This window comes from Borostomias antarcticus, assembly GCF_949987555.1.
Source record: "Borostomias antarcticus genome assembly, contig: scaffold_132, whole genome shotgun sequence".
Classification (NCBI taxonomy): domain Eukaryota; kingdom Metazoa; phylum Chordata; class Actinopteri; order Stomiiformes; family Stomiidae; genus Borostomias; species Borostomias antarcticus.
In genome coordinates, this window is record NW_028175733.1 from 200,830 (window position 1) to 225,598 (window position 24,769).

Here is a 24,769-nt window from a genome sequence, read left to right on the forward strand (position 1 = left end):
AGACACCTTGTCCTTTGTGTTATTGACTTTTATAGTCTTATCACCACTCCCCCCCCCCTTGACCACATCCCATTTTCCATACATCACTTACTTTGCCACCAATCAAATGGTGTCTAATTTGCTGGCTCAGCAATAACTTATGTCCAAATATGTCCTACATCCGTGCCCCCCCCCCATCAGATTCCCGTCCGGGAATCCCCTCTGGGTATATGGGCACCTGAAAACTGCTTCTGTACATAAGACTGCAGTGTCAGCATTAAATCTTTTGGCAACTTTGGGAGGAGAAGAGGGGAAGACTGGGAATCTAACAGGAAGACATTGGGATATTTTGAATGCTCAGGCCGGGCGCACATTTATTCTTCCCACCTTAATGCTGCTGGCCAAGCACTTCTTAAAACTGCTGACTTATCAGGGAAACTCCATTTTCTACAGATCCGTTCCCAGTGGCTACACCTGGTGGTGACTTTTTATACTACTATTGGGCAGTTTTATTGTTGGTTTCATCTAATATCCCTCATGAGCAGGTTAGCCTTTAAAGTTCTGGTTATGTAGTACAATGTATACCATAGGATGATTATGATTACAATATCATGACATGATTCAAATGCAGGGGAGCTAAATCAAATTAAATCACTACATTCCCCACTTTGTGACTTTAAAAGTTAGTCACATTCAGACCCAAAATTTCCAATATTACTGATTAAATATTTCAACATAAACAACAACTCATAGATATGAAGGTACGGTTATAGACCGCACGTATACGCAGCTCTCTATGGCTGGACGACCTGAACAACATTCACCTCCCTTGCTCACACAAACCAGTCGTGAATAAAGAGGCAGTGCATCCTTTATGAGGTTATCATAAGACTGAACAGGGATACCTCCCACACCCCTTGGCGGGACGCCTGACAGGTTGTGTACATTGTAGGACCCAACGGATCGAGATGGAACTAGTTCACACATGCTTTATCAGTCTCCTGACCATAGAGATACTGCTCAATTCGGCAAAATTTGTTCTACATATCTTCAGCTGTATTACAAGACCTTATGTAGGTGTATGGTTTTACACAGCACACAGATAGAGTAAGTACACAGTACACAGTACAAGCTTGTACACAGTACAAGCCACATCACCATTAACTGAACACGGCAAATTGGATAATTACTTACTCACCTATAGCAATCACCTTCTACCAGTTGTCCTTAAGTAAATTAACACAAGGGGATGTTCCGCGGGTTTGAGTTCCTAAAAACCCCACCATTGCCCAACATAATAACGCCCTTGTGTATTAAAATAACTCAGTCTGCGAGAAACTTTATAAACCACTAAGCCCTTGTAACTGAGGTTCTAATACTTATATCTGGATAAACACCAGATAAACACACCACCATCCTTTTGTTTATCTTATTTGTAAATAGTTATGGCCGAACAGCACTTTTAGTGCAGGAACAGTAGTACGAAAAGACAGTCTCAAAACATCTATAAAAAATAAAACTAATCCTAAAACATTAGTTACAGTATATTCTGATGGTTACAGTGTTCGCTCTATATGGTGACCAAGTCTACTCACTACAGTGGTATACATTACTTCAGATCACTTACGAAGTACTATTGTGGGGTACGCTTGAGTATATATGTATATAGTCCCACATTAACCCTTATGCAGGGGTCACTTTCAGTCGCCCCAAGGGCATCCACTTTGGTGATGAGGGAGAACATGTGACCGCTGATACCCTCGATGATTTGCCTCGTGCTGAGCCTCCTCCCGCCGGGCTTCCTTGTGGGAGTAGCATGATTCTGGCGATATCTGATGCGACGCTGGCCCACATGGCGCAGACGGCGCATCTGATTTATCCTGACGGGCGGGCAGCTTATCAACAAGTTTTTTGAACCTGGCCAACGGCATTCTACCCAGACGCTCTGTTGTGCTAGGGGTGCAGGGAAACCATGACAGATCCACGTCCTCCTCTGAGGAAATGTAGCTGTTATTCTCTGACCAGTTGCGTGACCTGGAGCGCTCTGGGGGTGTGGCCAGCGGCCCCACCTCGATGGGACTAAACGGGCTTTGGGGTACCATCACTCTAGCCGTGGCCTGCATGCACCATTCGTTTTGAGGGACGGGAGTCATCATCAATGACCGAGGAGCAGACTGCGGGGTTTTGAACCGGGTGGGTGAATTAGCTGGTGTAGTGGATGGCCAGAGTGTCGCGCGGTGTTTCTTGAAGGCTGATCCAGGTGTCATCGGGAGTTTCTCGTAGGCTGGAGGATTGGTTGGCCAAGATGTCACTTGGCGCATCTGGTAGGCCGGAGGATCGGTTGGTGGTCCTGGGGCAGCTGCATCTTCCTCCCAGGCTACACGACCTGTGGGGGGTTATGAAGTAGGCCCAGGGAATACACTGCTCTATTTCTACATGGGGCATCTCATCTAACACTCTAGACCCGTGCGTGACCCTCCTGAGAGTCATCCTGACCTGTGGGGAACTGGCCTTGCCTAGGGGCCCTATGGGTTGCCAGGACTGCTGATTCCCCATGAGTTGGACGCTAATTGTGGATAGGGGTATTCTATATTACCTGCTGCCCATCGGTTGCGGTAGGAGGCAGATGGTAGGGGTACACTCGTTGAACCTGATAGGGATATTAGAGGCTTTTTACTATGGCTGCACGATATTGACAGAAACATACATTGCCGCTATACACTTTTTTCAATAAATTTTGCGATATGTAAAACCCGGCGTGGGACGCTTCCGATTGGTTTTAGTCATCTTCTTTAATCTTGCTAATTGCTACCTGTGCTGTCGCCAGGCTTTTACTACATCAGCCTTTCGGTAGCCGAAACAATGCCAAATGTCAGACGTTGACTTTCTTTCAACCACTACATCCGCTCTATCTATATTTTATTTTGTTCGGATATGCTGTTTGATTTGAATATCTTCTGCTATTCTCGGCTGTTCTATGTTATTCTTTTATGCATTATACCTGTCAAAACACAATTTCCAAACGGTCAGAGTAGAGAGATAGAAAAACCCAGCTGGTAGGCTACGGAAAGAATGAATACTGCGGAAATTTAGTCTATTGACTTTTTATTTTTATTTTTTATTCTCACTACATGGCAGAAGAAAAATAGCTTTTAGAGTAGCCTACCATCTGCTCGTTCTACACTTACCTGACTGTGCACCCAAATCTCTGCTTGATTCCTAGCATTCTGAATGCTACTCTGACCCTGATTCCCCCAAAGTGTCGTCCATTATCAGAACTATAGAATTATTTGGCACTGACCTAGGATCTGGTCCTGGCGTGGGTTAGGGATGTGCGCAGCGACTACTTTCATTGACGATTAGACAGTGATTTTATAACTGATAACATGACTAGTCAAAAACAGGATTCTCAAGTTTCTACAACACGCTTGAGTCTTGGAATTTAGTCATACGCTATTGTTGCACATATTTCTGTCACGTCTTGACTCAAACAAATTATTCGGCTATTTTAATTAATATAAGCACACTTTAGTGGCAATGTGCCGTGCTGCTAACCATTGAATAGCATACAGCGAAATACTATAATATTAAAGATTCGGAGGCCCAATGAATTGTTGGGCCTACATTTGTGCTTGTTAGTCTTCTGGCCTAGGCAATAGGCCTATTGATTTGTCCTTTTTTCCTTTTTGTCATGCACATTGGTGCTGGACCTAATATAATTGTGGTGACTTAATAATACCTCTCACTAACACATTTATTTTCATTACGATTTTAAACAAGAAAAAAATCTCTACTGTACCCGCCATATACTGTTTCACCTCCCCCCTGGCGCAATGGTCAATACCATGCGCATCCCTAATTGCAAACCAGAATTGACTGTCCTCGTGGACTACAATGGAAACTAATGCATTCGAGAGGTCTACAATTGTGAACCATTTAGCATTTTTAACTCTCCACTCTGTCAGTTCTCCAGGCCCCGCACCTTCTTTACCTGAAAGATAGGTGTGCGCACCTGGTTGCCCATGGGTAACTCACTGATTACTCCTTTCTTAAGCAAAGCTTTAAACACAGGCCTAATTGCCCTCCACGCTTCAGGCTTGACCGGGTATTGTTTCAGACAAGGGCGATACTTCCACCTGGGTGAAACAACAACCGGTGGGGCCAAATTCACTAAACCCCACATCATATTTCCCTGTTGTTCACAGATCTGGGAGGGTAGCAAGACGCTCCTCATCTCCCAGTTCTGTGTACAATCTGACAAATCCCTTCGTTACATTTGACAACAAAACAGACGCTCTTAGCCGCGTCAAAGGTAACTTCACACCATTCTTTAAACAGGCAGTCACTCCTCACTCGCTTGAACATTTGTACATGGGGGAGGATTGATGAGTTGCACCACCAATCGTCTGGTATCACATGACACCCTCGTATCCATGGCCCCAAATCGCACCATTGATCCTTTGGCGCTTCACTAGAGACACATGAGGAGAAGAATCAGGCATGTTAAATAGACCCTTCTGGGTTTCAGTCAATTTAACAGAAGCGGCACAATTGGCTCCATGCCGAAAAGTAGCTCAAACCTAACGCTGTCTCCACCTGCTCCTCCTCCCACCTTTCCTCAAATCTGCTATCCCTTCCCTCGTGCACATGAGCCAGTGCACCTTATAACATAAGCTCAGTGTCTGTCTCCTCTACGCTTGTGCGTGCATGAGAGAGCAAATCAGTGGTAGGAGAAGTGATCAACCATTAATATACATACAGTGGCTGTTTTTCTCTAGGCCCTCTCTGACTCGTGGACAGTTTTTAAGTCTTTAACTTTTCAGTACCAGGCCCACTGGGGTCGGTATAATGTGACGCTCAAATGCCTAAATTAATTCCCTCTCCACCAGGTTATTTGAACCTACACTAGCAAACATGAAACTGTCTCCGCTTAGGTTTCTAGTTTGCCACTCATTTTAGGATGCTACTTTCTACTTTCTTTGTTAATGAGTTATGATGCCCGCTCCTGTGTCCACTAAAAATGACACCATTTCACCATTTACACTTAAGTTTACTCCCGGTAACGAGCTTATTAGTTGTGGTGTATCTCGGAATTCGCACCCTGTGAGTGGTGTAAGCAATGCTTCTAAATCAGTGATTCTATTCTGCACTAATACTTGTGTATCAGGGGAAAATGGAACAAACTCACCCCCATCGCCTTGCGTCTGCTTGCCGGGTGCCACATCTTTGCATTTGGGTTGTTCGCTGGTCAGTAGCGATGGCGCTGCTCCTGGCCTCCCTCAAAGTTCTCCGGGCATTCATTCTTCCAGTGTCCAAATTTACCACATAGTGCACACAGAGAGTTTTATGGGGTCTTCCTGGCCCTCATTGTTTTGTCTTGAAGATGTCTCCGCTCTGGTTCTGCTGTCTCTCTCTTGTTCTGTTAATACTATTGCTGTGTCGTTCCATGTTATGTTGTGCCGTGAGCTATTAGATACATTGGATTTCCCCAAGGGGATTCATAAAGTATCTATCTATCTATATCGGTCGTGGAACGCTCCAACAAACTTTCCCCCACACTCCTGCCGGTTGGGCAGTGTCTGTGCTCGCTTCATGATTTCTGCTGCTGTGTAGGATCTCCGTACACGTTCGGCACCTCTATCATTTGGAAACCGTCCAGCCTGGATTGATTCAGTGGGCTGGTAGGCTGTCCCCCTCCTGGTTTGAGCTGTGGAGGGTTGAGGCGTCACTGTCACACTACTCCCGTGGCTGCTGTAATTCTCAGTCTCTGTCTGTATGGCCGCTCGTCTGGGCGTCAGATTTTCAGCCAAGAATGTTCGTATCTGTTCAACAATGTCTGATGTAGCCCCTCCATGGGTCACCTTTGTGACATCTTGGGCTGACCCCACTGGTGACAATGCCAGCATTTGATGACGTGCGGTTGCACGCTGCTTTTCTGGTTTTGGCACACCACGCTGGGGCCCCCCTGTCTGGCCAGTGGAAGGTCTGTGACTGGATCTGTTGGAGTTGCGCTCCTGACCCTCCTGCTCCGTTTCCTCACTGGTGTGGATGTGTGCTGTGGGTGTGGTATGGTGGTGGTAGGGTGGCGTCCTGCTGCACTGGTGGAGGGTAGCTGGCCTTGGACCGGTCTTGTGGCACGGCAGTAGGCGGGAAAGGGCACTGCAGGCTGGCATCTGCGGATGAGAGAAAGTGCACCCCATCCCCGTTTTCTTTTTCCCACTGCTGCTTACCTTGCCTAGTTCTTGCCTGCTCTTTCCACTTCCCAAACATCTTCGTCTTCCTCCTTATCTACTCTCTTAGTTATTCCCTGTTTATTTATTTATTTATTTTTCGCTCGTGCTTATTGCTTTCTCTCTCAAAATTGTGTGTTATAACTTTATAAGGCTCGCTTTGCCTCCCTCTCCTCAATGGTCAATTTTGCTCTCAATTTTGGGAGTTTATGGCCCAATTAACTTTACTGTAAGAAACAGAGAGTGGTGGTGCAGAACAGAGTAAACAAACAATTTATATGCTGAAATTGTGCACTGTATGTAAATTCACCCGCGCACCATCACAATCTATGAACCCAGGACCATGTCCCCAGATAGTTCATAGGCACATAAAAACAAATAGAAAATATAGCTACAAGCAGCAATAACGGGGCTAAGCGCGACTCACGCATCAAAGCCAACAAACGAAACATGGCATAGCCACATTGGAGCTATGCATATGTGACCGCCGCTGGTGATTTGGTCCTCAACTAGGCATTTTCATTTTTCAGTTTTTTACAGATTATGAAAGTGCAGATTGTAAGCTTTCAAATGAGGTCTCATACATTGAAATCTGAACATATTTGAAGAAGATATGCTTATTTGAATGCTAGTACTGCCAAATCAACTTAGCTGAGAAATCGCCCTCCAAAGTTCTCCAACATTTCACACCTCTGACTGCCAGGTAATGGGCGTGAACAATAGCCTGGTAACCGCACCCCCAGCCACTCCCCCACTGGACGATCTGTCATTATCTGTCAGAGTGGCTGTCAACTTGGGGTATTACCTGAGAGTGGGGTGCTCTCTCACTGATTACCCCACACTCTTTGAGTCAGTATTAATCTTGTGTTGTGAATGCAGTTAAGAACAATATAAGATGAAGTTCAAATTTAACATTCTTTATTGTCAAATACATGATATACATTACAAGCATAAGTAGTAAAGTGTACAAAAAAAGGCAACAGTCTAAGTGTTAAAGTGTACAGTCAGTTGTATAGACGAGGTGCATAGTGTTCATTGTGATCAAGTGCACAACAAAGTAATAAGGTGCATAGTGTTCAATGTGATCAAGTGCACAACAAAGTAATAACAAGGTGCATAGTGTTCATTGTGATCAAGTGCACAGCAAAGTAATAACAAGGTGCATAGTGTTCATTGTGATCAAGTGTACAACAAAGTAATAACAGTCCCCAGCTCAATACTCAAGGTAATAACAGTACTCGGCTCAGTATTCAATATTCGAACAATGCAGTCTGTGCAAGTGTGCGCAAGTCTGTGCAAGAGAACACGCAATGCTTCAGTATACAAACAGGAAAAGGCTGTGGCCTTTCTCCTGCAGTGCTGTCCATCCTGATGATCTGCAGTGAATCTACAAGCGGACAGTCTTGTTCTGAGCTGCTGTGGAGTTTGGCGGGGGACATGTGATGTCTCGTCCCTCATCAGAACAGAACTCTCTGATCTTGTTAAAGAGATATGTCTGTCTGGCCATGTCCAGTCCGGGTGGGGCTTGCACAGGAAGACCTTCTCTGGGGGGCAGGACATCAGGCTTGCGCAGCAGCTGAAACTCAACTGCTGGTGCATCACGGTGTTCTCTGGCCACAACCATGCCAGGTCTCTCTGCATCAAAACTGCAATAGAATAGAAGGAAGAAAGTACATTAAACTATTGCCCACAGTACTGGCACTCCATATACATAAAATAGTACCAGAAAGTGTTGATTAAATAGACTAGCTAATGCATGATAATTACCTGAAGTGCTGGTAACTCGAAATCTGTGGGAGTGCCCGGAAGTAGGGTTTCAGATGCTCTTGCCAGTTGTAGCATTCAACAAGCACGGTGCCGTCTTCCAGTCCAACAAGCTGGGGGATGTTGACGTGCTTCACAGGAGAGCTGTCCCTGACGACTCCAGCAATGGCAGACAGAGTGTCCACTCTGGTCTTCCTGAAGCTCTGCTTGACCAGGCCGAAGCACCAGTCAGGGCCAAACTTGGTGTGGCCTGCAATCAGGAAGTGGACGTCCAGCTGCAGGTGAAGCTTGTGCATGGTCCGCCAAGCACAGTACCACAGCACAAAATTGTTCTTGTTTTGTCCACGGCAGTTGTCGCAATGAAGGTCCACATGTGTTTCTCCAACTCCATAGTTGTTGAAGAAATGATGCACGTAGTTGATGACTGCATTGCTGCCCTTGCTTGAGGCCATCCCTTCGTCGATCAGGTAGTTCACTTGCTTCGGTATTCCCTCACAGCAGACACCAAAAATGCCACACTTACGAGGAGTCAAGAAGTACATGGGTCCTGGCTGAAAAGGGTCAGAAGGGAAGTGAACCTAAGAGACAAAGGAAAAAATAGGAAGAAAAGGAAAAGATGAGATGCATTGAAAATCAAAAACACACATGTAACCCTAACCATACCACATCACATCACAACACACTCATCATAGGATGAACGTATTCTCACCTGTTGTGCAAAATCAAAGCTGTAGTGCATAGTGATCTTCTTGCTGCCTGGTGTGGAGGGGCCAAGGGAGAGCTGCAAATCCTCACAGGTCTTGGCACATGCAGCTTTCATGTCATTGTAGAGTGACCGCTCCTGTAGAACAAGGTTGAGATGCTGCTCCTGCTTCTTCAGCTTGGCTGATTTCACGTTGTCAGGCAGGTTGGCACTTCGGTAAACTTGATAGTTGTTGCTCTGACACAGCCAGCAGAGATCTGTCCGGGGTTTGGTGCTTGCTATGTGAGGGAGCAATGACTTCCACAGCCGTCTGAAGGTGTCCAGAGCCACAACACGGTGTTCTGAAAATAAATAATATTTTATTTGTATGATATTATTGAATTAAATATGTATGTTTTTAACCATAGGATGTCAAAGTATGTATGTATCCAACTTTTACATACCAAGCTTTTCCACAGCATCTTTGTAGAGCCGCCACACTGTAGCTTTGGAGACATTGGATGGCAGCAACTTTGCAGTTAAATCCCTGTGACCAGGGTGTCTGCCAGGCAAGACAATGGCATGGTCTTCAGCGTAGTTGCCGATGAACGTCACAACTCGTTCGATGTCCTCTTTCTTAAGGAAGTAGCGGTTTGTACGTGGACCCTTCTTCCTTTCTCGCACTTGTCCACCATTCTCCTGGTAGTCTTGGGCTATGGCCTGGAGCTTGTTCTTGCTCATGCTGTAACCAAAACAAAAAACAAGGTGTCAGACTAACATACCTCTCATGCTCTCTCATTCTGTTTCTCTCTGTAATAGCTACCTAGCTAGCTAGATATTAGCTGCCTCGCTGGGTAGTTTAGGAACACGGGGCTAGCTCAGCTAACTAGCATGTTAGCTAACGTTAGCTAGCTAGATATTAGCTGCCTCGCTGGGTAGTTTAGGAACACGGGGCTAGCTCAGCTAACTAGCATGTTAGCTAACGTTAGCTAGCTAGATATTAGCTGCCTCGCTGGGTAGTTTAGGAACACGGGGCTAGCTCAGCTAACTAGCATGTTAGCTAACGTTAGCTAGCTAGATATTAGCTGCCTCGCTGGGTAGTTTAGGAACACGGGGCTAGCTCAGCTAACTAGCATGTTAGCTAACGTTAGCTAGCTAGATATTAGCTGCCTCGCTGGGTAGTTTAGGAACACGGGGCTAGCTCAGCTAACTAGCATGTTAGCTAACGTTAGCTAGCTAGATATTAGCTGCCTCGCTGGGTAGTTTAGGAACACGGGGCTAGCTCAGCTAACTAGCATGTTAGCTAACGTTAGCTAGCTAGATATTAGCTGCCTCGCTGGGTAGTTTAGGAACGAAGGGACAGCTCAGCTAACTAGCATGTTAGCTAACGTTAGCTAGCTAGCCTTTGTTAGTTAGTGCTAGATTTGTTATGCTAGCTAGACTCAGTCACTTGTTTAGAAATGAGCTACTGCTAAACGACTAACGTAAATGTAAACAGCACAGGTAGTATAAAGATAGCTTACCCTATAGAAAAGCAGAAAGCTTGGCGGCAGACAACCGTCGTGTGAATCTGGTACGTCGTTCGCCGCAACTTTCGCTTGGTAGCAACTTGCTTTGTTGAAACAGTCAGCTCTGTATCACAGTTCAACACGTACAAAACTGCGTGTACGAACGAGTCCTGCTCTCCTGGAGTTCTAGCTGCCATGTTCAGTCTCGACCGGTAAACCAATTCAGGGTTCACTTTGCGAAGGCAAGAGGTAGGAGCCACAGCAGAATTCTCCTTTCGTCTCACTTGGCACTTGCAATCAAAGTTTTTGATCCTGTCCATTTCTTCTGTTTCACAGTCGATGTTCACGGTAACAATATCGATTGCTCGTAAAACTCTTTCCATGTCCTGGATGCCATCCCCCTCTTCTCCATCTTCGTCGACTTCCAGCTCGAGATCAGAAGCATTGTCCTCTTCTTCACTACCACATTCCGAGTTTGTACCATCGTCAACATCCATGTAGTCCTTTAGGTACGAATCCATAAGTTCTCCATTGTCGAATCGTCGAGCGGCGTTGAGCAGATCTTTGTTCAGAGCTTTCGCAAAAGCAGTAGCATCCATGGTTAAACGTGGAACTGAATGTAAACAAACACCACGTGCAGTTCTTATGGGCAGGGTGGGGGGCGGAGAACCCGGAAGCAATAGCCAATGAAAACAAATCATGCTAATCGATCTGCCCGCCCCCAAGCCCGGCTCGAAATCAGCTAAAAACGAGCTTAGTTTGCAGACTAATTAAACGTATTTCGTGAACCTAAAACTGTTGTCTGTTATAGTAAGTAGGTTCTTCACAACTTCAACTTTGGTAATACACCAAAAAACAAAAAACGAAAAAAAACGTTTTTTTAGTTATTTTGCCCTCTAGCGCATTTCGGGGTTTGCCGAGTTGCGGACCAAATCACCAGCCGCTGTCACATATGAGTGTCTGTCTTCTGACCAGGGAAATCAGGTTAAATTCATGCAACAGCATCATCATCATCATGATCATCATCATCATCATCATCATCATACAACTGCAATCACATTCAATTCATCTGAAGGCGTCAAACGAGTGTCAGGTCCTTTCAAGCATCTCATTACATTAATTATATTTTGGGACATATCTTTTAGGACCTATTTGTCTACATGTCTACAGGCCACATGGTCATTCTCCAGGCCTTCCACCTGCCTGGAAGTCACACATTTACCATCAAGTCTCAGTGTGGGGATAGCTTGATAATTCAGCTATCTGTGAACAACACTCACAACTCTTGTTTCTCTCTAAACCTCACATTTCTCAGAAGAATGCCCCCCTACACTTGGTGTGTTTAGGCTATGTAGTCTATGTGCTACTGCGCTCTCTCAGGATGAATTGTTTAGGCTAAAGGCTACTACCCTCTCCCTGGTTGAAGTGTGTAAGTTATAGACCACTCCCCTCTTCCCAGGCTTAAGGTTACTAGCTTATCCATTGATGAAGTGGGTAGAATGTAGGCTACTACCCTCTCCATAGGTGGAAGTGTGTAGGCTAATAGGCTACTAACTCTTTTCCTGGGTGGAAGTATGTAGGCCATAGCTGATAATAACTGTTGTGGGGGGTTGCAATTGTATCAATTGACAATTAACAAACAAGCAATATGAACCCCATCTAGCCACAAGGGGCGCCACAGCAATCAATTGTGTTTCAGCCATTTTTAAGCATTTTGGCTTGTTGTAGCGCCCCCCCTGTGGCCAATCTGTGTCACATTTCTCCAACTTGCCTTAAGATATGCTCTGGTACTATTGTACCAGGAATTGGAAAAATTGGCCTGGCGGTTAGGTCTAAACAGGAAGTGAGCTCTCTAGCGCCCTCTGCAATTTTCATTGCCTCATAGTGGCTGTTCAATTCAAATTTTCCAACTTTTGCCAAGATGGAATTGTAGATATTCAATGCAAGATTACATCTACTGAGATTCATGTAGATTGATAAAACTACCTAGGAGGAGATAGATTTTAAGAGTTTTACAATAAATTAAAAATGACAGAAATCTACATAACGGGAAGTTACGGGTTCTTGAGGCAAATTTGTTCACCATAATTAGACTCAAATGTGTTTAAAGTGTCATGCCTCTAGCTCAAAGAGGGATGAGTTATGGCTGTTCAAAGTTTACATTTTAGCCCCTTTTTGGCCAATCCATGTGAGACTTGCTTCACGGCTTCAGGCCCTAAGCCTCTACCATCGTGCAAAGTTTCATAAAAGGTTACCAATCGGCTATGGGGCCAGCCATAGGCTCCTATGGCAGATGAATAATAATAACACTAACAATTACAATAGGTGCCTCGCACCTTCGTGCTTGGCCCCTAAATAATAAAAACTAAAACAAACAAGCAGATAATTCAACACAAGGAAGTCCTACACTTGATCAGCTTATAAATCAACTAGTTCTTATTCTGTCCTCGATGTGCCGTGTCGGTGGTCGGAGTACAGTTGACCATTTTGATCTCCTTTTCTGGAATCAGAAACAGTACAAAGACAATACAGGAAAATAGTTTCCTTACACAGAATTGAATGCTTCTCATGTTATTTAACATATGTAAATCGCTTCAATCCCCCCGCGTGGAAATATCCATTCATCTCTCATTTATTCTACTTCATAATTTGTTCTTATCCCAACAAAATAGTGTGGATGACTCTAACTATAGAAGTCGCTTGAGTCTTTCATATTGATAACATTCTCACAAACGTTTTGCAACAACACAGAGAAACTTGAGTAGACTAATGTCAGGACTTACAACACAAGATAAAGACTGGAGCTGCAAGACGCATGATTCATCATGAAATGCCCACACATTTCCTGATCACGTGTCACATGACTTGAACCGACTAGAGTAACTATTTCATAATAAAAGTATGTTTCACATAGAACATGTCAGTTCTGACAAAACAAAACAAAAACAGACTAATATTCAGTACCTCGCTTTCCCTGTGAAAACGGTTATTACAACAACCACGTTGAAGTTCCTATACTGCGCAGTTTTATTATTATTTTTGGTTTAGTTAGTTTAGTTAGTTAGTTAGTTAGTTAGTTTACAGTAGGCTTGTAGACACTAGTGCCTCTAAGGTAGCCTACTATACTAAAGACCCAAAATATTAAACCCCAACAGTTTAACAAACAGTAGAACAAACAATAAAACAAACAAACAATAAAACAAATGTTCAATTATTTTCTTGGTGCATTTTATATATATTTTTTAATACTTGTTTCTATTGAAATGCTGGGTGGGGCGGAGGACTGGAGCACCGGGCCGTCCCTCTCGTTACTCAGCCTCTGTGAATCCGGTGAGTGTTGAAAGCCGCTTAATTAGCGGGGTGATCAGTCTGACGGTGCCGCGCGTCTCGCCGCCCCTCGCCCGGACCAGCATTCCTTGTTCTGACATCAAATTGTAATGGATTCTTTTGAAAGGGTAATAACCTCAAAACCACACTGGTAAACTTTGAAATAGGAAGAAAACTATATATCCCAAAATAAGAAATGCTCTGGCCAGAGGACACTTCAGAACAGACACCAGGTTGCATCTGAGGAGAAGTGCAAAGAAATTGTTAGTCAGTGATAGTTTTCTTATACAGTAGACAATTTCGAAATTTAAAAATCAACCGTGTAGCGAACGCTCTTTCATCTAGGCTACTTGGCACGGTAGTCTATCCTGGTCTTTATCACCTAAAATCAAGCATGAGGCAAAAACAAAACATAAAATTATTTTATTCTACTGAAAAATCTCGTCTCTACCCCTCTCATACCAGGCACGAGTGTGTGTGTGTGTGTGTGTGTGTGTGATTATATTGTGAATGTGTGTCTGTCTTTTCTTTTTGCCACTGCTTTCTAAGAGAAGTTATGTTTCTCTGTATAATATTTTTAATGTCTTATGTAAAGCACCTTGTGGCTGAAATGTGCTATATAAATAAACTTGCCTTGCCCTGTATTGTGTACGTGTGCGTGTGTATGTGTGTGCTTGTAAGAGGGTACATGTGTGTGTGTGTGTGTGCTTGTAAGAGGGTACATGTGTGTGTGTGTGTGTGCTTGTAAGAATGTTTGTGTGTGGTGTCAGTGTGTGAGAGGGCGTGTAGGGTGAGTGTGAGAGGGAGGGTGCGTGTGTGTGAATGTGTGTTTGTATTGAGTGTGTGCGTGTGTGCGGGTATGCGTGTGTGATGTATGCTCTGTGTTGTATGAGTAAGTGTGTGAGTGTGGTGTGTGTGTGTGTGTTCGTAAGAGGCTGCGTGTGTGTGTGGGGTGAGTTTAGCGTATAGGGTGTGTGTATGTATGTGTGTGTGGCGTGCTCGTAGGAGGGTGCGTGTGTGTGTGGGGTGATTTTAGCGTATAGGGTGTGTGTATGTGTGTGTGTGTGGTGTGAGTGTGTGAGAGGGCGTGTAGGGTGAGTGTATGAGAGTGAATGTGTGTTTGTATTGAGTGTGTGCGTGTGTGATGTATGCTCTGTGTTGTATGAGTGAGTGTGGTGTGCGTGTGTGTGTGGGAGTGCTTGCTGTGTAGGTGTGTGTGTGTTGTGGAATGTGTGTCTGGTTTAAGCGTGTGTGTGTGTGTGTGTGTGTGGTGATTTACTGTACGTGCGTGCGGGTGTGTGTGTATGTGTGGCTTGTGGACTGAACTCGCTTTATGTGATGAGGACTGGGACAGAGAGAGATTAAACAAATCAAAGAACTTTCATTTACAGCAACAGAATAACCAGAGACCAAACCACTGCGACGATGCAAATAAAGTGCCTGCTCTCCAGTATTATATACGCTCAACGGCTTGTTTTTGCTTATGGTGCCTGTTGCTTTTTTTTTTTTTTTTTTTTTTTTTTTAGTCCATTCTGTCATGGCCGCTATTCCTTTTTCTACTTTGTGAATTTATTTCATGATGGCTGGGACCCACGTGGGCCGTGATCCTCACTTCACTGTATTTTCTTATCCGCTTAAATTTATGGGCTCCCGATACATGAAAGCCTGTTGGGCCCTTACGATCGTAAATCGATCCGCGAGAGCTTTTACTTAAAAATCCCAGTTTTTCGTCTGTTGGGCCCTTACAATCGTAAATTACGGCCTCGTTATTCTGAACTCAATAGTAACACTTATTTATAAACTACATACGGTTTTAAATCATAGAACCACTCGCTACACTCTAGTTTTTTTAGGAAAAGAAAAACAACCCACAACCCCAAATTATTCTATTCTCACAACACGTCGCGACTCTCATATTATTTACTCCGCCGGCATGCTTATTTACACTTATTTACAAATTCTTCTCTGATCAGATTTATTGCCCTCTCGGCAGCGCGTAAGTGCTCACACAGGCACTATGCCCTTTTGGCAACGCTTAGTTACTCACACAGGCAACTTTTCTAACTTAGGGGTCAAAAATTGCCCTCTCTGCAGCGCGCAGTTGCTCAAACAGGCAACCTGCCCTCTCGGCAGCGCGTAGTTGCACATCTCAGGCAACCTTTCTATAGCGTGTAGGTGCTCACACAGGCACTGCCCTCTCGGCAACGCTTAGTTGCTCACACAGGCAACTTTTCTATAGCGTGTAGGTGCTCACACAGGCACTGCCCTCTCGGCAACGCTTAGTTGCTCACACAGGCAACTTTTCTAGCTTTAGGGGTCAACTTATTTACACTTATGCTTTTATTTACCAGCACACAGTTGCTCGAACAGGCAACTTATTTACACTTAAGCTTTTAGCCACACTTCAGAGGAGGAATTTAAACCTAAGTAGGCTAATTTATTCCTCAAAAGTATCAATCGTACAAATTCAATATAAAATGTATTTCTTGTACTATTTCAACATAACTCTGGCTGTACTATACATTTCTCAACACTGGTGTTACGGTACTCAAGAATTATTAGCCTGTGCATGGCTGAGCTAGTCATGCAACAAGCCAACTGAACTATAGCCTGTGCATGGCTGAGCTAGTCATGCAACAAGCCAACTATACATTTCTCAACACTGGTGTTACGGTACTCAAGAATTATTAGCCTGTGCATGGCTGAGCTAGTCATGCAAAAAGCCAACTGAACTATAGCCTGTGCATGGCTGAGCTAGTCATGCAACAAGCCAACTGCTATTCATTCACACTTTCCGCTCACACATATAGAGCACATAAAGTAACACATACGACATTTATGACAAACGATCGCATAGGATTCTCGGTACACACATATAAAGCAACACATACGACATTTATGACAAACGATCGCATAGGATTCTCGGTACACACATATAAAGCACATAAAGCAACACATAGGACATTTATGAGAAACGATCGCATAGGATGCTCGGTGCCTTTGATGTTTTAAATGGACCAAATCTGATAAACACGATTTAAAGTAAGATTTATTCTAGATTCTTTGAAGAGGGGCGTTTTAATTACCTGCAGCCCGGGCGGATCTTGACCACGTCAAACACACGTTAAAATGAATTAGCAGACTTTATAAATGGCTCTGCTTACCTTGTAATTTAGGGCCCTGTGTGTCTGACGCGGACAGGTCCGTTTCCTGGCGTATGGTAGCGGTTGCCTCCTCCTCCTGGCTGGCTCGCCAATTGTCGTGTAAAATAATTTACTATGTCTTAGGTCAAATTCCAAGAAATAAATCTAAGTCCAGATTGGTTTCAGAGTTCCAAAATAACTTCAGAGTCCGAGAAGAAAAACAACTTGAGGCACCAAGAGTCCACATGCGATTTGACTTTATTGCTCTTCAGAAAAAACAGCAGAAAAGTCGGAGCTTCCCCGGGAAAGACACCTTGTCCTTTGTGTTATTGACTTTTATAGTCTTATCACCACTCCCCCCCCCCTTGACCACATCCCATTTTCCATACATCACTTACTTTGCCACCAATCAAATGGTGTCTAATTTGCTGGCTCAGCAATAACTTATGTCCAAATATGTCCTACATCCGTGCCCCCCCCCCATCAGATTCCCGTCCGGGAATCCCCTCTGGGTATATGGGCACCTGAAAACTGCTTCTGTACATAAGACTGCAGTGTCAGCATTAAATCTTTTGGCAACTTTGGGAGGAGAAGAGGGGAAGACTGGGAATCTAACAGGAAGACATTGGGATATTTTGAATGCTCAGGCCGGGCGCACATTTATTCTTCCCACCTTAATGCTGCTGGCCAAGCACTTCTTAAAACTGCTGACTTATCAGGGAAACTCCATTTTCTACAGATCCGTTCCCAGTGGCTACACCTGGTGGTGACTTTTTATACTACTATTGGGCAGTTTTATTGTTGGTTTCATCTAATATCCCTCATGAGCAGGTTAGCCTTTAAAGTTCTGGTTATGTAGTACAATGTATACCATAGGATGATTATGATTACAATATCATGACATGATTCAAATGCAGGGGAGCTAAATCAAATTAAATCACTACAGTGTCTCTCGTCTGTCCCCAGCGTGTGTGTGTCTCTCTTGTCTGTCCCCAGCGCGTGTGTGTGTCTCTCTTGTCTGTCCCCAGCGCGTGTGTGTGTCTCTCTTGTCTGTCCCCAGCGCGTGTGTCTCTCTTGTCTGTCCCCAGCGCGTGTGTGTGTGTCTCTCTTGTCTGTCCCCAGCGCGTGTGTGTGTGTCTCTCTTGTCTGTCCCCAGCGCGTGTGTGTGTGTCTCTCTAGTCTGTCCCCAGCGCGTGTGTGTGTGTCTCTCTTGTCTGTCCCCAGCGCGTGTGTGTGTGTCTCTCTTGTCTCTCCCCAGCGCGTGTGTGTGTGTCTCTCTTGTCTGTCCCCAGCGCGTGTGTGTGTTGCTCCGTTCTCTCGCATGCACGCTGAGGCAGCACACATTTGCAAACATGGCAAACGGTCTGAAACAGGGGTGGCCAACCCGCGGCTCGCATGCGGCTCTTTGCCCGTCAATGTGCGGCTCCTCCATTCATTGATTAAAAAAAAGTTGGCTTGTGGCTCTTCCATCCTTTCATTAAAAATATAAATTCATTCATTCCTTAAGAACGTTTCTCTCTCTCTCTAGTTTCGCTGTGCATTTCTTACTGCCCATTTTAGTTTATTTCAGATTTGTCATAAAATCATGATTCGTTTCGCTAGGTCGCGAGGAAGTCGCGTGAGAACCACTTCAAACCAATCATATAGGAAGCAAATCACTTTGGTAACAAAATAATTTTAAACGAAATAATTTGCTTTGCGTGGGTCATTCTCTTTTACGACAAAAGCTAACGTACCCTAGGCTACTGTACACAACCAAAGAATGGCTGGAAAGAAATGCGCAGCGAAAAGAAAATATTAAGACGAACACATGACATTTTTTACCCGAGTGGGAGAGTCAATTTTTCTTCATAGAACGTAATGGTAAGCCATTCTGTCTGATATGCCAGACATCATTGGGACATTTCAAAGCCTCAAATCTCCAGCCCAGTCCAGCCCAGTCCAGCCCAGTCCAGCCCAGCCCAGTCCAGCCCAGCGTAACCCATCCCAGTCCAAAATATATTATGTCAGAAAATATCTTGTTGTATGTATTAATTTTAAATAAATTAACTTTAAATGTATATTTAATGGACAATAAAGTGTTTCTTATTTTAGACTGGGGTGCCTTGGGATTTTAAGTAGGCCTACTTATGAAGGGTGCAGTGACTGAAAAAAAGGTTGAGAAACGCTGGTATATATGGTGTGGCTCTGGGTGGTACCACAGTAATTTTTGTGGCTCTTAGTCTCTGACTGGTTGGCCACCCCTGGTCTGAAAGGTAGTTTGCAGTGAACAAAAATAGATGTATAGATAAGATAAAAATTGTAATGCAACATGCCCCTTCACGTTGAACACATGAGATTTTTGTATAATCAACAAATCGTTGCACTTCAGAGTAAAACACACTACACGCATCTGCCTATCTTAACACTGCGGCCTTGAGATTTTAGGGGATTATTACAAATTTTTACAATTAATCTGCGGTCCACATACATGCCAAACCGTGGGGGCACTCCATACGGATCACGGATCAATAGGATCACTATTTAAACTGCTATACCAGCTGCTATAACAAAACAAAACACGATCGGTATGGGCAGTGCATCAGGGCAGATATGACTCATAGATGATCGGTATGGGCAGTGCATCAGGGCAGATATGACTCATAGATGATCGGTATGGGCAGTGCATCAGGGCAGATATGACTCATAGATGATCGGTATGGGCAGTGCATCAGGGCAGATATGACTCATAGATGATCGGTGATCGGTATCGGCCACAAAAAAACGTGAGCGGGGCACGTTTGTATAGGTTTGTCAGAGAGGTTGCATTCTCACTGCAAACAAACTGCTTCATGGGGTGATTGCAAGTGTGCTGAGATCCCCCTCTAGGCGGTCTCGGTCCAGTTGATTTGGTACCGAGTGCGATTGCTGTGTTCAGATTTGCCCAAACGAACCCATCTAGCGGGGGAAACACTGAATAGACCCTGAAATACTATACTTTTGAGAATGCAGTACCTCCTCCCTGACCTGCACAGAGAGAAGAGGCTGTTGTCTGGGTGGCTGGGATCCTTCAGGATTCTCCTGGCCCTGGTTCTGCACCGCTTTGTGTAGATGTCTTTGAGATGTCCTTGAGAACGGCCCTGTGACGCGTTCAGCTGACCGTACCACTCTCTGCAGTGCCCTCCAGTCTTGCATGGTGCTACTCCCATACAAGGCCATGATTTGTTGAATGACAGTGCAAGTTCAAGAACGAGTGGAAAGAAGTTTCAGGGACTGGCTGGGGGAAAGAAGATCCCCGGTTCAGGAACTGGCTAGGACAGGGACTGGCTAGGACTGGCTAGGACAGGGACTAGCTAGGACAGGGACTGGCTAGGACAGGGGTTTGCAGTCAGGGACCTGCTAGGACAGGGGGGACCTGCTAGGACAGGGGGGACCTGCTAGGACGGGTTTGCAACCCGTGTCTCCGGAGACGCTTTAGTCCCTCTCCAGTGGCTCCCTGGCTTCGACAAAAAAAAAAAAGGAAATGAATAACTAAATAAATGTATTACTAAAATACAAGATTGTGATGGTATTCAAGTTAGCTAACTAGCTAGATAGTAGCAGATTGCATAGAAATTCACCAGCATGCAGGGATTTTCCTCCCTCAGACCCCCCCCCCCCCCCTTAATGTGTACCCCCCCTCGGGTGCGTACCACCAAGCCTGAAAACAAATCTAGGAGAAACACTGCCTTCATTATAAGACACATGTTTTGCGGTTCCAGTCAGATTTTGTATTTATTTTCAGGCTAAAAATGTCTCTCGATAGTAAAGGTTGCTGATCCCTGGGCGAGGGGAACGAAGACCCCCAGTTCAGGAAGCAGCTAGGGGAAGTATCAGGACACGTGCAGCCATAGGGCACAGAGGAACATGGAGTACTGCGGATAACCCTAACCCTAACCGATACCAGCTAGATCAGCACTGAAAATGTCCTGGAGAAGGATCTGTAGGAAAGAGAGGGAACCCTGAACTGTGCTGGACTCCCTCAGGTGGACAAGCACATCCGGCGCCTGGACACGGACCTGGCCCGCTTCGAGGCCGACCTGAAGGAGAAGCAGATGGAGAGCACTGACTATGACTCCGCCTCCAGCAAGGGAAGAGACAAGAGTAGGTTTCTCTGTTTGGTGCCTCTTTGTTTTCCTGTCTTACTATCTATCTATTACCCTTTCTCTTCTCTCTGTCTCTTTCTCTGTCCCTCTCTCTCTCTCTCTCTCTCTTTTTCTTTCTCTTCATTTAATCTTTATTTAACCAGACAAATCCATTAACTTTGTCTTTCACTCAGACTCAACTTTGTTCTATCTCTCAGAGTGCCCTCACCCCTTCATGTCTCTCTCACAGTCCCTTTCTCCCTCTCTTTCGCACCCTCTTTCTCTCTCTCTCTCTCTCTCACACACACACACACCATCATGCGTCCACACTACATAGAGTAATTCCCCCTCTCTTAGGTGAGCTGAGGGGTCCTAAGGAGAAAAAGGTGGCCAGGTCCAGGTCGAAGGTCAAGTCAGACGAAGACTGCAGCCCCAAGAGTGCCCAGAAAAAAGTCAAACTCACCCCAACGTAAGCCTCTTCATCATGGTCCAATTTATGGTTTTATGTGAACATTTTGAATGTTATGTCCATGTTTATGTTCTGTTCTGTTTATGTTCTGTTTTGTAATCGTCCCAGTCTGGGAATCCACACTCAACAGTATTTTATTTTATTTTATTCCATTGGTACCTACTCCTGTTCATCATTTGCTATGTTGATCGTCCCACTGCACTGTAGTCTGTCTCTCTCTCTCTCTCTCTCTCTCTCTCTCTCTCTCTTTGTTTTCTTTCTTTCTCTTGTGGTTTTCTGCCCTGAACATCATCTCTCTAACCCTAACCCTGAACATCATCTCTCTAACCCTAACCCTGAACATCATCTCTCTAACCCTAACCCTGAACATCATCTCTCTAACCCTAACCCTGAACATCATCTCTCTAACCCTAACCCTGAACATCATCTCTCTAACCCTAACCCTGAACATCATCTCTCTAACACTAACCCTGAACATCATCTCTCTAACCCTAACCCTGAACATCATCTCTCTAACACTAACCCTGAACATCATCTCTCTAACACTAACCCTAACCCTGAACATCATCTCTCTAACCCTAACTCTGAACATCGTCTCTCTAACCCTAACCCTGAACATCATCTCTCTAACCCTAACCCTGAACATCATCTCTCTAACCCTAACCCTGAACATCATCTCTCTAACCCTTACCCTGAACATCATCTCTCTAACCCTAACCCTAACCCTGAACATAGTCTCTCTAACCCTAACCCTAACCCTGAACATCATCTCTCTAACCCTAACCCTGAACATCGTCTCTCTAACCCTAACCCTGAACATCGTCTCTCTAACCCTAACCCTGAACATCGTCTCTCTAACCCTAACCCTGAACATCGTCTCTCCTCAGATCTGCCGTCCCTCTCGTACTCTTATCTATTGTTTTAACAGCCTATCTCATGTCCTTGACACCTTTCCTTGACACCTTTCCTCTGTCCTCAGGCCCGAGCTTCCGCCCCCTGTGGTGAACTTCGGGAACGTTCACCCGTCCGACGTGCTGGACATGCCAGTGGACCCCAACGAGCCCACATACTGCCTCTGCCACCAGGTGTCCTACGGAGAGATGATCGGCTGTGACAACACTGACGTGAGTCCTCACACAGGGACGAGTACATGGGTTTAATATGTATGGGGCCAGGGTTTCCGTTAGCCGGTAATTACCGGTTTTTGTCCGGAAAAATCTGTTGAAGTCCGATATATTAAAATCTCTCCGGTCATAATGTCCGGACACAATAATTCCCCCTAATTGTATTAGGCGTACAATAGGCAAAAATTAAATTTCCATATATTATGATTCCTTTTGCATATAAAAAAACGAATAGGCCTATTCATTTTGTTCCGTTAATGTTTAGGCTACTGTATATGCGATGAAAAAATAGCCGTAAGATAAATCTGCCTATAGGCAAGCGAGAGGGAGCCCGATCGAGGTATGGAGCTTGAGGCGAAAATGCATAGGCCCATTAATATCGAATGGAAATTAGCCTATGCAGGTTGTAAGTTCTCACACTTTATTTAGGAGGCTATATTTATTTTCAAAAAGTTTTGTTCTATTTTAGCCTATCTGATAAAAGGCCGAAATAATATAATGACGCTGTTTTATTGATAAAAAGGGTAGGCTAAAACTGGAAAGAGAAATTAGTAAACACATATTACTGTCGCAAATCCCAAACCAATTAGCCTACATCCTCAAATCCGATTCATGCAATTGAAATAAACATTCATGTTCTAGCCTACAGTCGCAATTCAAAGCTGACTATTTTTGTGGCTGTGCAATTACATATAGGCCTAGCGCATGGAATCATGACAGCCTATCACACATTTAATCATACGGATGTGAAATAAGACAATAAATGGCATATATAAGATACACAACGGCCAATCACCGCGACAAACACCTATAATAGGCCTAATATTATATTATAATATAATGACCATCTGTATGGGGCCACACCGAGAGATGGTTTAACTGCTGTGACCACGCTGACAGTCCTCAATCATACAGTGATACTTGAATGTGGGTTTGCTGCATCTCCAGACAACATGAGGTCAAGCTCCGCGCTTGAGATCATGTACATGTTTCTTTCTTACTTGGCACGTAGCTCGGGAGGTAGAGCGGCTGGCTGGGGATCGGAAGGTCCCCGGTTCGATCCCAGCTCCCAGCAGTGTGCCTTGAGCAAAACTGAACCCCAAAATCGCTCATGTGCAGCACGGTGGCGCAGTACTTAGTACTGTCACCTCACAACAAAAAGGTCTCTGGGCCTTTCTATGTGGAGTTTGTATATTCACCCTGTGTTCGTTAGTGTTTCCTCCCAAGAACCCAATATGAAAAACATGCAGAAGAACAGATGCTCTTCAGTCCTGTCCCTGACCAGGACCTGGCCTGAGCGCTTGGACTTGGTCCCCGGGTGTGGCCCCCGGGCGTGGCCCCCGGGCGTGGTCCCCGGGCGTGGTCCCCGGGCGTGGTCCCTTGGCGTGGTCCCTTGGCGTGGTCCCTTGGCGTGGTCCCTTGGCGTGGTCCCCGGGCGTGGTCCCCGGGTGTGGTCCCCGGGCGTGGTCCCTTGGCGTGGTCCCTTGGCGTGGTCCCTTGGCGTGGTCCCCGGGCGTGGCCCCCGGGCGTGGTCCCCGGGCGTGGTCCCCGGGCGTGGTCCCCGGGCGTGGTCCCCGGGTGTGGTCCCTGGGCGTGGTCCCTTGGCGTGGTCCCTTGGCGTGGTCCCCGGGCGTGGTCCCCGGGCGTGGTCCCCGGGCGTGGTCCCTTGGCGTGGTCCCTTGGCGTGGTCCCTTGGTGTGGTCCCTTGGTGTGGTCCCTTGGCGTGGTCCCTTGGTGTGGTCCCTTGGCGTGGTCCCTTGGCGTGGTCCCTTGGCGTGGTCCCTTGGCGTGGTCCCCGGGCGTGGTCCCTTGGCGTGGTCCCTTGGCGTGGTCCCTTGGTGTGGTCCCTTGGCGTGGTCCCCGGGCGTGGTCCCCGGGCGTGGTCCCTGGGCGTGGTCCCTTGGCGTGGTCCCTTGGTGTGGTCCCTTGGCGTGGTCCCTTGGCGTGGTCCCCGGGCGTGGTCCCCGGGCGTGGTCCCTTGGCGTGGTCCCTTGGCGTGGTCCCTTGGTGTGGTCCCTTGGCGTGGTCCCCGGGCGTGGTCCCCGGGCGTGGTCCCCGGGCGTGGTCCCTTGGTGTGGTCCATGCACGCAGCCTACTGCTGCCCGTGGAGGAAGGACTGCACGGATGGATTGAAAGCAGAGAAACATTTCATCGGTGGAGCTTCTGCATGTCGTGTGTGTGTGTGTGTGTCCATTCTAGTCCTTACACACACAGTGTGCTGTGTTTGCACTGTATGACAAATAAACACTTTAGCTGTGTTCCGAATCGCGCGCCTCTATACTATATAGTGTGCCAAAAACTAACATGTGCAAGTTGCAACAGCTGTGGACGAATGTCACTTTATGGACTACGACGGATGTGGGCAAATTACAAGGCGCAATGTTATGACAAAGTGGTATGTCGCAATTGTATGCATACTGTGTGCAAAGTACGTACTTTC

At 45.6% G+C, this 24,769-nt stretch overlaps 1 protein-coding gene across 1 annotated transcript in view; it reads left to right on the forward strand.

Moving 5' to 3' along the window:
* LOC311329244 (inhibitor of growth protein 4-like) overlaps positions 1-24,769 on the forward strand; it is a 30,703-nt gene that overhangs the window by 5,107 nt on the left and 827 nt on the right. The window contains exons 4-6 of the mRNA XM_084463118.1: positions 20,638-20,755; positions 21,094-21,205; positions 22,185-22,329. Of these exons, the coding sequence (XP_084319244.1) occupies positions 20,638-20,755; positions 21,094-21,205; positions 22,185-22,329 (375 nt within the window). The remainder of the gene's footprint in view (positions 1-20,637; positions 20,756-21,093; positions 21,206-22,184; positions 22,330-24,769) is intronic.